At 41.3% G+C, this 15,573-nt stretch overlaps 1 protein-coding gene across 2 annotated transcripts in view; it reads right to left on the reverse strand.

Moving 5' to 3' along the window:
• ENPP1 (ectonucleotide pyrophosphatase/phosphodiesterase 1) overlaps positions 1-15,573 on the reverse strand; it is a 198,531-nt gene that overhangs the window by 92,925 nt on the left and 90,033 nt on the right. For both annotated transcript variants that reach the window (XM_069726009.1, XM_069726010.1), the window contains exons 5-6: positions 10,118-10,178; positions 7,274-7,371 (exon numbers count right to left, since the gene is read on the reverse strand). In XM_069726009.1, coding sequence (XP_069582110.1) covers positions 7,274-7,371; positions 10,118-10,178 — 159 coding nt within the window. The remainder of the gene's footprint in view (positions 1-7,273; positions 7,372-10,117; positions 10,179-15,573) is intronic.

The raw sequence follows: 15,573 nt of genomic DNA on the forward strand, positions 1-15,573 counted from the left end.
GTGGGGGGGTTTCAATGTTTAGGCACATCAGTGGCTCTCCAAACGCAACATGGTGTCCCATCTCAATTCCTGTCAATTTTGCATTTAAAAGTCAAATGGCGCTCCTTCCCTTCCGAGCTCTGCCATGCGCCCAAACAGTGGTTTACTCCCACATATGGGCTATCAGCGTACTCAGTACAGATTGTACAACAATGTTTGGCATCCATTTTATCCTGTTACCCTTGGTAAAATAAAACAAATTGGAGCTGAAATAAATTTTGTGTGAAAAAAAGTTAAATATTCATTCTTATTTAAACATTCCAAAAATTCCTGTGAAACCCCTGAAGGGTTAATAAACTTCTTGAATGTGGTTTTGAGCACCTTGAGGGGTGCAGTTTTTAGAATGGTCTCACACTTGGGTATTTTCTATCATATAGACCCCTCAAAATGACATCAAATGAGATGTGGTCCCTAAAAAAAAATGGTGTTGTAAAAATGAGAAATTGCTGGTCAACTTTTAACCCTTATAACTCCCTAACAAAAAAAAATTTTGGTTCCAAAATTGTGCTGATGTAAAGTAGACATGTGGGAAATGTTACTTATTAAGTATTTTGCGTGAGATATCTCTGTGATTTAAGGGCATAAAAATTTAAAGTTGGAAAATTGCGAAACTTTCTAAATTTTCGCCAAATTTCCGTTTTTTTCACAAATAAACGCAAGTTATATCGAATAAATGTTACTACTAAAATGAAGTACAATATGTCACGAGAAAACAATGTCAGAATCGCCAAGATCCGTTGAAGCGTTCCAGAGTTATAACCTCATAAAGGGACAGTGGTCAGAATTGTAAAAATTGGCCCGGTCATTAACGTGCAAACCACCCTCGGGGCTTAAGGGGTTAATGTTTTGAATAAATGGAGGATTTTTATATTTTTCAACCAGAAGCTGGACTCCCTACCTTTTGTTCCATTTTCCATTATTCCTAAGTTTGTCCGAGCGTTGTGCTTTGCATGCATGACACGTTGAGTTGGATTTTTTTATTTTTACTGGTGCTTTAATACCTGAGATACATAGAATTGCTACCATGTTACTGGTTTTTGTCTAAATTCCCCATATTTCTAATTTACAGTGTGAGTGGAATCGCACCAAGGCTCCCACACTGCATAATACCAGTCTGGAAATTCTCAATGTAGATATATTAACCTCTTAAATGATAACAGTGTAGTTATGGAACATATCCACTGGACAAGAGACGCTATATTTTCACTCATCCATAATCACGCTATTCATTTTCTTGCCTGAAACACTGTCTCAAAAAAAGGTGGAATTAGCTGCTGATAAGTGGGTTAGGTTAAAAAGACCCAGTAAGCAGCATTAGGGTCTAGTGCTATCCACTAACTTCAGCGCACAAGGAGAACATTCACAGTATAGCTGTATCACTGAAGAGTCTATATAATATCTTATATGTAATTTTTAATGACAAGGTGTATCACTATATGCTATAATTGGTGGTTACCACTTCACTTGCTTATCCTACAGAGATAGAGATTTGAGTAGGTCCAAAGTCCCCACAGCAACTGTAGTTGCCTATTAACACTTAGTCTCTGAGGTAAATATGCAGGATGTTTTATATATTAAAAGGAAATCTGTCGCCACATTTTACCTATCTAAACTATTAATATAGCCATAAAGGTTATAGACTGCTGAATAAAGTCATACCTGCATGCCTCATATGAAATGCCTTGTGGAAAAATCGCTTTTTATCACTTTCTGTAAATGACCCCTTCCAGTCTATGGGAAGGATGTTGCCTGGAAGATAACTATGCCTCCGGAGCTTATTTTACATGAAGGGGAAGTTACCAGTGTGATGTGTGATCGCCGCTCTCTGCTCTTCTGATCTTACTGCAGAACTGTGTGCAGATATAACCGACTCATCTGCAGGTTCCTCTTAGCTCAGCTGAGGTAATCAGTCAGTAGGATCAACCCTCCTAAGCCATCTATATGGGCACGCAAACAGGGTCGGACTGGCCCACCGAAGAACCAGAGGATTCTCCGGTGGGCCCAGGCCCTGACACCTGCTGGCATACAGTGCCAGCAGCTGCATAGGGCCCCTGCTCCTCCAGGGGCCCCCAGCAAGTGGGGTGTCGCTAGTAGCACACACCACGCAGTTGCTATGGGGACCCCGGTACCAGCAGAGCAGCAGCGGGTGACAGGAAGCCTAAGCCTGTCCCCGCTGCTAAAGTGAAATGAATATTCACCCTTCCCCATGCCCCATGGGCGTGGAGAGGAGTGAATTCATTTCACTATAATAGCGGGCAGCATCTGCCCGCTATCAGAGCCCGGAGACCAGGGCCCCCCGCTCCCTCAGAGGCCCCAGCTCACAAGGCCGCAAGCCAGGGGTCCCGGTACCAACGCCGCCCCCAGTGCTCGTTAATGGCGAATCGCCATGATTCCGAACAGAGAATGAGCATGCTGCGTATTATTCAGCGATGCAATTCCGCCAAACTACACAGCATTAGCACAGCACAGGAATCCCATTGAACTCAATGGGCTGTGTTGTGTATGCGTTTTTGCAGTGTTTTCGCCACGAAAAACCATGGCAAAAGCGCATAAAATCCGCAACGTGTGCACATAGTCTTATTCATACATTTGTTTTGTTTTTTTTTTCCTTACCGAATTGGAAAACCGATGTGTTTTATTTTAAATCTGCAGCATGTAATTTCTTTCAGCAGTTTTGCAATTTTGTACCCATAGAAAACAATAAGAAAGTGAAATGCAACAATGTTTTATAGAGGCCCTTTCAAAAATGCTAAATACAGGTGTACTCCCGCCAAGAAAGGTGGTTTTGGCTACAGAAAAGTACACCGCTACAGCTCTCCATATGAATATAGCATAATATTATGGGCATCACTAATTTGCTGTAAGTCAGACATTATGCACTTCATTTATGTGACTGGTTCCCTATACAACCTCATCATCCTTATAAAGGTAGCATCAACACAAGCGCAAAATACTGACAAAACAACCACTCCCAAGCCTACCAAGAGTGAGTGCTGCATCCTATAGTTCATTAATATTGTGACGGATGTCGGTAAATGCAATTGCTTTTTTTCTGTTATGGTTTATTAATTTTTGTGTGTGCTCTAGCTTTTTGCTTTAACACCAGAATTCTGGCATAATCGCTTTGATGAATCAGGGGCTGAGTTTGTGGCGATAAGATGACGCTGCTTGAATCAAAGCAAAATATTTCTGCTGCCTATGAGTCGGAAGGTTAGTCAGGTTGTTTTGTAGCAGATTGACTTTTGTATCAGGATAATTATAAAGTAGTTTAACAAGGCATGAGCTCACGAAGCAAACGTCTATCTTCTTTGACCACTGGGCTCCGCCTGGTACAAATTCTTTTTAGGCCTCGTGCACATGACTGACTTTTCTCCTTCAAAGCAGTATCCGTGGTCTTCATGGATGGTACTTGTGCCTATAACAGTCTATGGGGCTGTTCACATGTCCAATTTTTTTTCCTCAGACCAAGTGGTCTGCGGAAAATTGTCAGAGACATGTCCAATTTTGATCTGAGCAATGCATCGGATGACATCTGGGTGTGGTCCGATTTTCAGTCTGACAGAATGATAAAGGTGGAAAAGTCTTTTTCTTATCCACTTCGGACAAAAATGGAAACCACTCTAATCAAACTCGATCAAATGAATTAATTGAACCATTTTTTTCAGATGTGGAGACATTGGTCGGGTAAACCTACCCTTAACCACCAAGCCAGCTTTCACCTTCCTGACGAGGCCAAAAAATGTTCAGTTCTGACCAGTGGCACCTCATGTGGTAATAACTCTGGAACATTTCAACGTATTCGTGATTCTGAGGTTGTTTTTTCGATACACATTATTGTACTTCATATTAATGGTAAATTTAGGTTAATATGATTTGTGTTTATTTATGAAAAAAAATGTAAACCTATTGAAAATTTTGATAAATTCTACATTTTAAAGCTTTGAATTTTTATGCCCGTAAAAGAGATGGTCACGCCACTAAAAATAAATAACATTTGCCACATGTCTACTTTACAGCATTTAAAAAATGTTGTTAGGAAGTTAAAAGGATTAAATGTTTCAGCAACAAACAAAATTCCAACAAAATAACCAAATTTTTTTTAGGGACCACATCCCATTTGAAGTGACTTTGATGGGTCTATATGACAGAAACTATCCAAAAGTGATGCAATTTTAAAATTGTACCCCTCAAACTGCTTAAAACCACATTCAAGAAGTTTATTAGCCCTTTAGGTGCTTCACAGGAATTAAAGCTATGTGGAAGGAAAGAATTAAAATTTAACTTTTTTCCACAAAAATGCTGCTTTAGCCACAAAGTTTTAATTTTCACAAGGATAATAGGAGACATTGCACTGCAAATTTTGGGGTCCATTTTTTCCCGAGAACACAGATGCCCCACACATTTTGTGTAAAACTACTGTTTGGGCACATAGCAGGGCTTGGAAAGTAAGGAGTGCTATTTTAATTTTAGTACCATTTTGGCTGGAATAGATTGTGAATGCCATGTCACATTTGAAGAGCCATTAACATGCCAAAACATAAACCCCCCACAAGTGCCCCCACTTGCGAAACTAAACCTCTGGAAGAATTCATCTAGGGGTATAGTGATCATTTTTAACCCTTTGGCAATTCAAAGAATTGTAAAATATTGGGCTGAGAAAATTAAAAATTACCATTTTCTTCATCTAAAATGTTGCTTTGGCCCGGAGTTTTTAATCTTTAAAAGGGGTAATAGGAGAAAATGAATGGTATAATTTAATACTCAATTTCTCCTGAGTACACCAATATGCCATATGTGGTCAAAACCTGCAAATTGAGGCACAGTGCAAATAATAGAAGGGAAAAAGCACCATATTTGAGATTTTGCTGAAATGGTTTGAGGGTGCCATGTCACATTGGCAGAGCACCTGAGGTGTCAGAAGAGCAGACCCCACCATAAGTGACCCATCGTCACAAACTGCACCCTTCAATTCATCTAGGGGAGCAGTGAGCATGATGACAACCATATGTTCCTCTCAGAATTTTATACCATTGGACGGTGAAGAATGAATAATTAAATTTTAACCACTAAAATGTTCTTTTGGCCTCAAGTTTTTAATTTTTATAAGGGCCAATAAGAAACAATGAACAGAAAAGCTCAGAAGTGAAGAAGCGCCATATTATAGTGCAGATTTTGCTGTTAAGGTTTGCGGATGCCATGTCACATTGGCAGAGCCTCTGGGGTGCCAGCAGAACACCCCATAAGAGACAACATTTTACAAACAGAAGAACACATTATACAGAAGAGGGCAAACTGTAGTATAAAAGACACCAGACAGGATGAGGTAGTAAATGTTAGTTATAAAGTGGCATGTGCTAATGAGCTGGAAATAAATAAAGTGCCACATGGTGCTGTTTGCTGCTGCTTACCCGCTCTCTCTGCCGTGCTCAAAGTGCGTTTTTCCGCAGCTTTAGCCAGGTACTTTGTATTACTTTTTGCCTTCATCTGTATAATGTGTTCTTCCATTGTGAACTCTGACACTAAATCTACAGGGTGGGCCATTTATATGGATACACCTAAATAAAATGTGAATGGTTAGTGATATCAACTTCCTGTTTGTGGCACATTAGTATATGGGGGGGGAAACTTTTCAAGATGGTTGGTGACCACGGTGGCCATTTTGAAGTCAGCCATTTTGGATCCAATTTTTTTTTAATGGGTAAATGTGTTCAAAGTGCTGCCCATTGTGTTGGATTGTCAACGCAACACTCTTCTCCCACTCTTGACACACTGATCGCAACCCACAGTGGATAGATCCATCCAAGACTGTTGAAACGCAAATATTGATGGTATGGTGTGGTATATGGGGTACAAGGATAGTGGGGCCATTCTTCATCAATGGAAACCTCAATGTCACTGGATATCTGAAATTGCTACATGATGATGTGTTGCCCTCTTTAGGCACTGAAGATGGCACATTCCCTGAGTTTTTCCAGCAAGATGGTGCACCACCACATTATGGGTGTCAGGTCCGAGTATTCCTACATGAACAGTTTCCTGGAAAGTGGATTGGTCATTGTGGGCCAGTTGAATGGCCACCAAGGTCTCCCGATCTGACCCCATTAGACTTTTATCTTTGGGGTCATTTGAAGCCAATTGTCTATGCTGTTAAGATACGAGATGTGCAGCATCTGAAACAACGAATACTGGAAGCCTGTGCTAGCATTTTTTCTGCAGTGTGTCAAGAGTGGGAGAAGAGGGTTGTATTGACAATCCAACACAATGAGCAGCACTTTGAACACATTTTATAAGTGTTCATAAACTTGTAAATAACTCATAAAAGAATAAAGTTACATTAAAACCAAGCACATCATTGTTTTTCTTGTAAAATTCTCAATAAGATTGATGTGTCACATGACCCTCTTCCCATTGAAAAACATAAAGTTGGATCCAAAATGGCTGACTTCAAAATAGCCGCCATGGTCACCACCCATCTTGAAAAGTTTTCCCCCTCCCATATACTAATGATGCCACAAACAGGAAGTTGATATCACCAACCATTCTCATTTTATTTAGGTGTATCCATATAAATGGCGCACCCTGTACATTTAAAAAGTTTCTAACATCCGGAAGTATTTCTCTGTGTTCTGGGACATAGTGCGCCGGCGCATGAGCAGTAATGCTTTTCGGCTTTGTCCGCGGATGGGCAAAGCTTACTGCATATGCGCAAGATAAGATTGCATTGCACACGCGCGAACTATGGAGGACACCTACTCCAATTCCAGAAAATATTGCGGACAGCGGGGAAGGATGGGGTGGAGGAAAAAAGAAGAAACACCGCCCATCGGACCGTAAACAGGGCATTTACATAGCCTGCCAAATTCAGGTGACAGAGTCCCTTTAATATTATGCTGAAATATTTTGTTTATTTCTATCTAAGGCCATGTGCACACTTTCAGTATTCGGTCAGTATTTTTCATCAGTATTTCTAAAGCCAAGATCAGGAGTGGAACAGTCAGAGGAAAAGTATAATAGAAACTCATCTCCCCTTCTGCATTTCTCACCCGCTTATGGTTTTGGCTTACAAATACTGATGTAAAAACAGCGCAAATACTGATAGTGGGAGCATGGCCAAATGGTTTCATTTGCACTTGTTGTAACAAACAATAGAAATCAGACATTATCAAAAATATAACCTGTGAAAAACATTAATCTTATCTTGAATATCTCTGTTCACAGGAATCGGGGTACTTACTTAACTTGCTGATGACTGGAAGAAGACCACCCCATGTTTGTAAATACTCTGCTCTAAACCCGTCCAATGAAAATAAAATGACAGGCGACCGAGAGAACCTATGAATAGAAGAAATATGTATAAAAAGGTTGCAAGGTAAGCAGTGCATGGCTACTTTCTTTCAGGAACAGTACCACAATAGTCAATACATTGTATCTGATGTTGCAGCTCAGGCCAGTTAAACATGTCCACATTTTAAGTTTAAAGGGAACCTGTCACCCCGTTTTTTCAATATGAGCTAAAAATAGGGTTAAATAGAGCCTGAGCTGTGCGTTACAATAGTGCCTTTATTGTCCCCAGAATCCCCACCTTTGCTGCCAAAATACCTTAGTAAAGTCGCCGTTTTTGCCTGTCAATCACGCTGGTCTGGTCAAATGGGCGTTGTGAAATCACTGTTTCTCCCCACACTCCTCGGCGTGCCTGACATAAGTCGATCTGTGAATCGCACAGATCGCGCTCTCTTTTTTTTTAAGTTACGCAGTGCATTTGGCTCTTGCGCCTGCGCAGTATGGTTTGCCCAACTGCGGGCAAAGCCGAAAACCATTAGTGAACTTGCGCTGGCGCAATAAGGCCCGGAAGTATTTTGCTGTTTTCCGGGACATAGTGCGCCGGCGCATGCGCACAAATGGTTTTCGGCTTTGCCCGCAGTTGGGTAAACCATACTGCGCAGGCGCAAGAGCCGAATGCACTGCATAACTTCAAAAAAAAGAGCGCGATCTGTGCGATTGACAGATCGAGTTACGTCAGACACGCCGAGGAGTGAGGGGAGAAACAGTGATTTCACAACGCCCATTTGACCAGACCAGCGTGATTGACAGGCAAAAACGGCGACTTTACTAAGGTATTTTGGCAGCAAAGGTGGGGATTCTGGGAACAATAAAGGCACTATTGTAACGGACAGCTCAGGCCCTATTTAACCCTATTTTTAGCTCATATTGAAAAAACGGGGTGACAGGTTCCCTTTAACTGGAGACCACATAGACATATATTAGGCTGTTAATTTGGGTCAGGAGACTTGTGGATGATCTGTACATTGTTAGGATATTTGCACACGTTGCAGATTCCATTGCGGATTTTTCCGCGCGGATTCTGCAGAATGCGCAGGTAAAATGACCTGTCATTTACTTGCGGGTTTTCTGTGGATTTTGTGCGTTTTTCACCTGCGCCTTTACACCTGCGGATTCCTATAATGAAACAGGTGTAAAACGCTGCGAAATCCACACAAAGAATTGACATGCTGCGGGAAATAAACGGCTGTTTTCTGCATGGAATTTTCCGCAGCATGTGCACAGTGGATTTGGTTTTCCATAGGTTTACATGGTACTGTACACCGCATGGAAAACTGCTGCAGATCCACAGCCAAATCCGCTGCGGATCCGCAGCCAAGTCCGCAACGTGGGCATATACCCTTAATAGTAGACATGTGCAACTGGGTTCAAGTGACGTAAATGCTAAGCTCACATCTACGTCAGAGTCTTTCTGCAGATTCTGTGATTATGGGAGCAGATCTGCATGCAGTGACATCTAAAGTGTGTGGCAGAGGAAGAGTGCTCTCCCTCTATCAGTCCATCTGCTCTCAATGTCACAATATATGCCAATCAGTTTCCTGACTAAGATCTCAGATCTAGACAAGACATTTCCCTTTTAGGCCATGTTCTCTAGTGGGGTAAAAATAAAAGTTAGTTTATTTAAAATAGCTCCGTCCCCCCAAAAAAGATCCAAAACTAAGTCAATAAAACAAAAGTACCTTAAAATGTTATAAAAACAAACAAACAAATAAACTATATAAGCAACAACAAAAATAAGCTATCAGTTATGCAGGTGGTCAGTCAAAAAAAAAAATTTGCATACAAACTGGCACAAAAACACAAAAGCACTTTTCCAAAAACCACTGCTTATAAAACACGACCCTAAATGACACTGGCTCTGCATTCGTTTATTTTCTCCCGCAGGTTAGTAACACTATTAGGGCTCTTTCAGAAGTCAGTGTTTCCGGTATATGTGGTGACAGTTTTCACACATACCAGAGACACTCACACATGTAGACCCAGTCAAGTGAATGGGTCTGTGCACATGTCATTGCATTTCTACGAACCGTGTGCAACACACACTGACATGTCCATCTATTAGATGTGCCAGTTCTGGCACTTGTAGGCTTGATGTCACCTCTGTATAGTCCGGTGACATCAAGCCCATGGCTTATTAATTTAAAGGAGTCTATAAAAAGCTGCTTGTCAAAAATGGGGGGACCCCACGCCGTAAAAAATACGACATGGGGACCTCTCTATTCTTGATAACCAGCCTTTCTAAAGCTGACAGCTGAGGATTGCAGCCTACAGCTGTCAGTTTTGCCTGTCTGGTTATTAAAAATACAGGTGAACCACTTGTTATTTATTTAAAGCACAGGAGGCGGCTGATGAATACTCCCATAAACTGCCAACTGCTATTGCTGTTAACAATTGAACACAACTCTCAACAATGTCCCTTGCAGCACAAGCAGGGGACAATGATGAGAGCTGTCTTCAGCACCAGGCGCCGGGGAAGAGCATGAACAGTACCGGTGATTCACAGGCACCAGTACGTGTGATACTGATGCTGTGATGGTTGCAACACATATGCCACAAGTATTAAACACTCGTGCACTGATATCTCCGGTACTGGTTTTTACAGGATCAGAAATATCCGTACTTGTGAAAAAGACCCCATATGTGCAGGTTAATAGCATTTGTTATTGCTGGTCACAGATTCCCTTTAAATATATAACCAATCTTGAATTCCACAAAGAAATTGCAGCAATTAACTTACCCAGCCGGGCAGACTGGAGTTTGGATATCCTCACATTTCTCTTCTACCCAGCTCTTATTTCCTAAAACAATGGATTAAAATCAATTACACAGGTATAAAATACCATATATAAATGAAAGAAAACTAATATATTTGACATAGAACACACACATTGCAACAAAAAGCAAGTAACCTAATGCTAGGGATGATCAAATCGAATCAATTTTACTGAAATTCATAGGTGCCGGTGAATTCAAACAATCTGCGATTCGATAGGATTGTAAGAAAAAAAAATTGTACTAATTTTAACCAATAGACTAAACAGAATACCAAATGTACATGTTTTGGGGTTCCCTTAGGTAATAGTGATCACAAAATATTAAGTTTTTACTTATCCTTTAAGCCGGGTGCCCACGATCCAGAAGTAGTAGCGCTTTGGATGCAGTGCATGTTCGCTGTGTCCAAAGCGCTGCCTTCTTTTGAACGCAGGTAAATCCGCATGAGTTCACTAAAGAATGCGGATTTACTGCATTCAATACATTTCTATTGATGTAATTTCTCTTGCAAAGACGAGTGTGTCTCCACAATAGAAATTGTCATACTGCGGTTTTGATAGACCCCTGGTCAAAATTGCTGTTATTATGAACAGTTAAGCAAATTGACGATAAAGTGATATCTAAAAGGCCTGAAGTTAAAGATGATGATACATTCCTTTTGCATTTTATGTTAAAAAAAATGCATTTTTTTACATTTTAAAAATTCCAAAAGGGAAAATAGGCTGATGCAAGTGTTTGAGCACCCTTAAAAATATGTGTGCTCAGATAACTTTGACCAAGGTTTCAGATGTTAATTAGTCTACTAGGGTTATGGATTTTCATTATCATTAGGAAAGGTCCAGTGATGCAAATTTCCCATCTTTATAAAAACCTGGTGCCAAAAACAGCAGCCATGCTTTCTTATAAGCAGCTGCCTAGCATTCTGAAAATGAAAATGGTGGAGGCCCACAAAGCAGGAGAAGGCTATAAGAAGGTAGAAAAGCTGTTTCAAGTTGCCATTTCCTCAGTTCGAAAAGTAATTAAGAAAATGGCAGTTAACATTGGAGGTCAAGATAAGGACTGGAAGACCAAGCAACATTTCAGTGAGATGTGTTCATAGGATTGTTAGAGAGGCAAATAAGAACCCCCACTTGACTGCAAAAGACCTTCAGAAAGAATTAACAGACTTTGGAGTTGTGGTATATTATTCTACTGTTCAGAGACCCCTGCACAAATATGGTCTTCATGGAAGAGTCAGCAGAAGAAAACCTCTCCTGTGTCCTCACCATAAAATTCAGCATCAGAAGTATGCAAAAGAACATCTAAACAAGCCTGATGCATTTTGGAAACCAGTCCTGTGGATCGATTAGGCTAAAATAGATCTCTTTGGTCACAATGATTAAATGTATGTGTGGCGAAAAAAGGGCACATAAATTCAGGAAAAGAACATTTTGCCAACCATTGAGCATAGGGGTGATCAGTCACACATTTGGGTTGTTCAATATATAAGTAGCAAGAGATTAAAAAATGATAATGTTGGTCACATCAAAAATGATCTGTGTGAAATGGTGGAAGAAAATAAGGGAGGGGCCTTCTTCTCAACAGTGTTTATATAAGAAAATCTCATGACAGTGGACATGATCAGGGACACCATAAATGTTCCTTTACATGTAATCTGTTTACCCCAACATGAAGTATGGTTTAGAGTCAAAAACATTAAAAAAGACAAATATCCAAGCCCATATGATATACACCCTGAGTACTCCAGTAATTAACCGTGATAGACTTGGCTTTTTACCTACAGGTGCATCTTACAAAACTAGAATATCATCAAAACGTTAATTTATTTCAGTTCTTCAATACAAAAAGTGAAACTCATATATTATATAGAGTCATTACAAACAGTGTGATCTATTTCAAGTGTTTATTTCTGTTAATGTTGGATGATCATGGCTTACAGCTAATGAAAACCGAAAAAGTCATTATCTCAGTAAATTAGAATACTTTATAACAATAGCTTGAAAAAATTATTTTAAAATCTGAAATGTATGTTCAGTAAATGTACTCAATACTTGGTCAGGGCTCCTTTGGCATCAATTACTGCATCAATGCAGCGTGGCATGGAGGCGATCAGCCTGTGGCATTGCTGAGGTGTTTTGGAAGCCCAGGTTGCTTTTATAGCTACCTTCATCTCGTCTTCATTGTTGGGTCTGGTGTCTCTCATCTTCCTCTTCACAATACCACATAAATTATCTATGGGGTTAAGGTCAGGTGAGGTTGCTGGCCAATCAAGCACAATGATGCTGTTGTTTTTAAACAAGGTATTGGTACTTTTGGCTGTGTGGACAGGTGCCAAGTCCTGCTGGAGAATGACATTTCCATCTCCAAAAAGCTTGTCGGCAGAGGGAAGCATGAAGTGTTCTAAAATTTCCTGGTAGATGGCTGTGCTGACTTTGGTCTTGATAAAACACAGTGGACCAACACCAGCAGATGACATGGCTCCCGAAGCCATCATTGATTGTGGATACTTCACACTAGACTTTGGTAATCAAGGTCCCAGAGTCTGGTGGAAAAGTGGAGAGTCACACAATCCAAGCTGCTTGAGGTCTAGTGTGAAGTATAGGAGGGGTGCTCGGGAGACCCTATTTCTCACTCCTCTGATGTGCGATCACATCAGAGTAGAGAGAAATTAAATGGAAAATCGCACTCTTTTTTTGTGGTCGCCGTTATACTGTTAATAACAGAGATCACAACACTGGGGTTGGTAAAAACTGACCTGAATAATGTTCTCTTGGGTCTCAGCTACCCCCGTTAGCCAATACCCCAGAAAAATTCCGACTCTAAGGGGCGCTATAACCTTAAATCTCATCGTCGTTAAATAGCGACGCTGTGGTTTAAGTACCCTTAACTTAACCCTTAACCCTTAAAAGGCATATTGGCAGTCGTTAAGGGGTTAAATATTTTTGTAATCTGGATGATGTGTGTGATGCACCAGCACTAAATAGTAAAAGTTGGTGAAGTGAGAAAAACGATCGCAAATTTAGTTTATGCCTATAAATAACTAAAAATTGTGACGTTCATATGTATTCACCCTTTTAGCTATGAAGCCCCTAAAAATTTCTAGTGCAAGCAATAACCTTCATAAGTCACATGCTTAGTTAAAGGAAGTACACCTATGTGCAATCTAAGTGTCACAGGGTCTGTCTGTATATACACAACACTCCCAGCCCAGGCAAGGAGGGCATTAATCAGAGAGGCAGAACAAAGACCACAGGTAACCCTGAAGGAGCTGCAGAGTTCCCAAGCAGAGACTGGAGTATCTGTCCATATGATCACAGTAAGCTGTAAAGTTGGCCTTTATGGAAGAGTAGGCAGAAAAAAAGGTTTTACTTACACATAAAATTGTAAGGCTAATTTTTTATTTTGCCAAAAGACATGTTGGAGATTCCCTCCAATGTATGGAGGAAGGTTGTTCTGCCCATCTTAATGTGCAGAGAGTTAATTATCATGTTATTTAAGTTGTGGCCACTGGAGGTCATCAGTTGCCTACTTTTCATGTTGTTTACCAACCTTTCCCTCCTAAGAGCAATGTCTTATGGGTTAGTTCCGCCCACATTCTTCTTGTGAAGACAAGCTTCAGTAGCCATTTTTCCTGAGATCTGCAGAGAGGCACACGTGCTCCTGTCTCGCTTACTTTCTTACCCCTGTCCTAACGGCTCTCGGTACGTTTATAAAGGTTTAATGCATCTTATGTTTGTGTTAGTATTTAAGCCTTATGCAGCTCCTATAGTCAGATATAGTTAGGCACATGTGCTTTGCAGCTTGCAGTTAGGTTCAGGTGTACTCTGCATGTAGATAGATGCATTCTTGTATAGAATAGGGCAGTGCTGTTAGAATTACTGTGTAATGCACTCTGTATAATTCTTGCTGTAATGTCCCAGTTATTTATGTGATTGCACCCTGTATGTGCATATACTGAAATGCTGTTATTCTTTACAGTTTTTCACCAGTCATCCACTATGATCAGTCATCCACTATGATCAGTCATCCACTATGATTATTCACTGAACATCCACTTTGTACATCAACATCATTCACTATTCGATCATCTACTATGAATACTGTCCACCATTGTTGTTCAACGTTATAGTTTTGGTTATCATCACCCTAATAAATAAGACTTAAGCATCAACACAGTCTGTTTACTGGGATGTGGATGAAGGTTTAGCCGTATGTTGTAATCCACACAGCATCCTACGTGGAGGAAGACAGAACAGTGAAAAACGAGATCGCCAGTTGCAGGCGGTGATTGTAAAGTAAGAACAGATTAGCTGCCTTCAGTGAAACTGATAGCCGGTCGCAGGCTGTAATTGTTCAGACTGTACGGAACCGCTAACACCCACACTGCTCCGCATTCGGGTATCACAGCAGCCGCCATACAGCCGCGGGACTATACTGCAGCCCGCCAAGAGAAGCTACATCATTCCCGCCACGCGGAAGCTCACCGCACCTAGACTCAGTTTCCCGCCAAAACACTCAGCAGTACGCAGCTAAGCGCACAATGTCTCGAAACAGCACATCCTCACTCAAGACGAGGTCACGAGCAAGCTCTAACAGGTCATCATTAGCAGAGCTGGCTGCTGTCGCTCGTGCTGAAGCTGAAGCAGCCAAAGCGAGGTCCTCCTTTGCCGAGAAAGAAATGCATCTAAAGCTGAGACAAGCAGAGTATGAAGCAGAAAATGCACGTTTGCAGGCTGAAACCGCACGTTTGCGGGCAGAGCAAGAAGCAGAAGGTGCGCGCCTGCAAGTGTCTCTAGAAAGACTTATGGTAGACAAAGAGGCAGCAGCTGCAATAGCTAAGGCAGAGTAGTTGGAAGCCATGAAGGATCCTGATTATGAGAGACGCAGCAACGTTCTTGGAACAGATCTAGAGCAGCAAGATCCAGCTCAGCGCGTCGCAGAGTACGTTCATCGACACTCCAGCATGGACAACACCCTCGACAGACTACAACGATCAGCCTACGCCGATTATCATCGATCCAACCCCGAACTTCACTACTACAAACAAGAAGACGTCCAACACAGAGGAGTCGGCCACAGCTATCGTTCCACTGAGAAGAAGGTACAGCTCCCACCTCACCTTAAAGAGACATCTTCTTCACCAGAAAGGTACTATGCAGACTGTCCGAAGCCAAGAGCGTCTCACAGGTATGGTGATGCACCACACACTAGACATGGCTATAACATACCGGCTCGTACCAACACTGATCAAGCCACCATAGACTTGGCAAAGTTCTTTGCCCGCCGAGAACTGGTAACAAAAGGACTTGTAAAGTTCACTGACAAAGCCGAAAACTACAGGTCATGGCGAGCTTCGTTCCAGAACGCCATTCAGGGACTGGACCTTTCTAGTAGTGAGGAGTTAGATCTCCTGGTAAAGTG

Source organism: Ranitomeya imitator, chromosome 5 (assembly GCF_032444005.1).
Source record: "Ranitomeya imitator isolate aRanImi1 chromosome 5, aRanImi1.pri, whole genome shotgun sequence".
Lineage (NCBI taxonomy): Eukaryota > Metazoa > Chordata > Amphibia > Anura > Dendrobatidae > Ranitomeya > Ranitomeya imitator.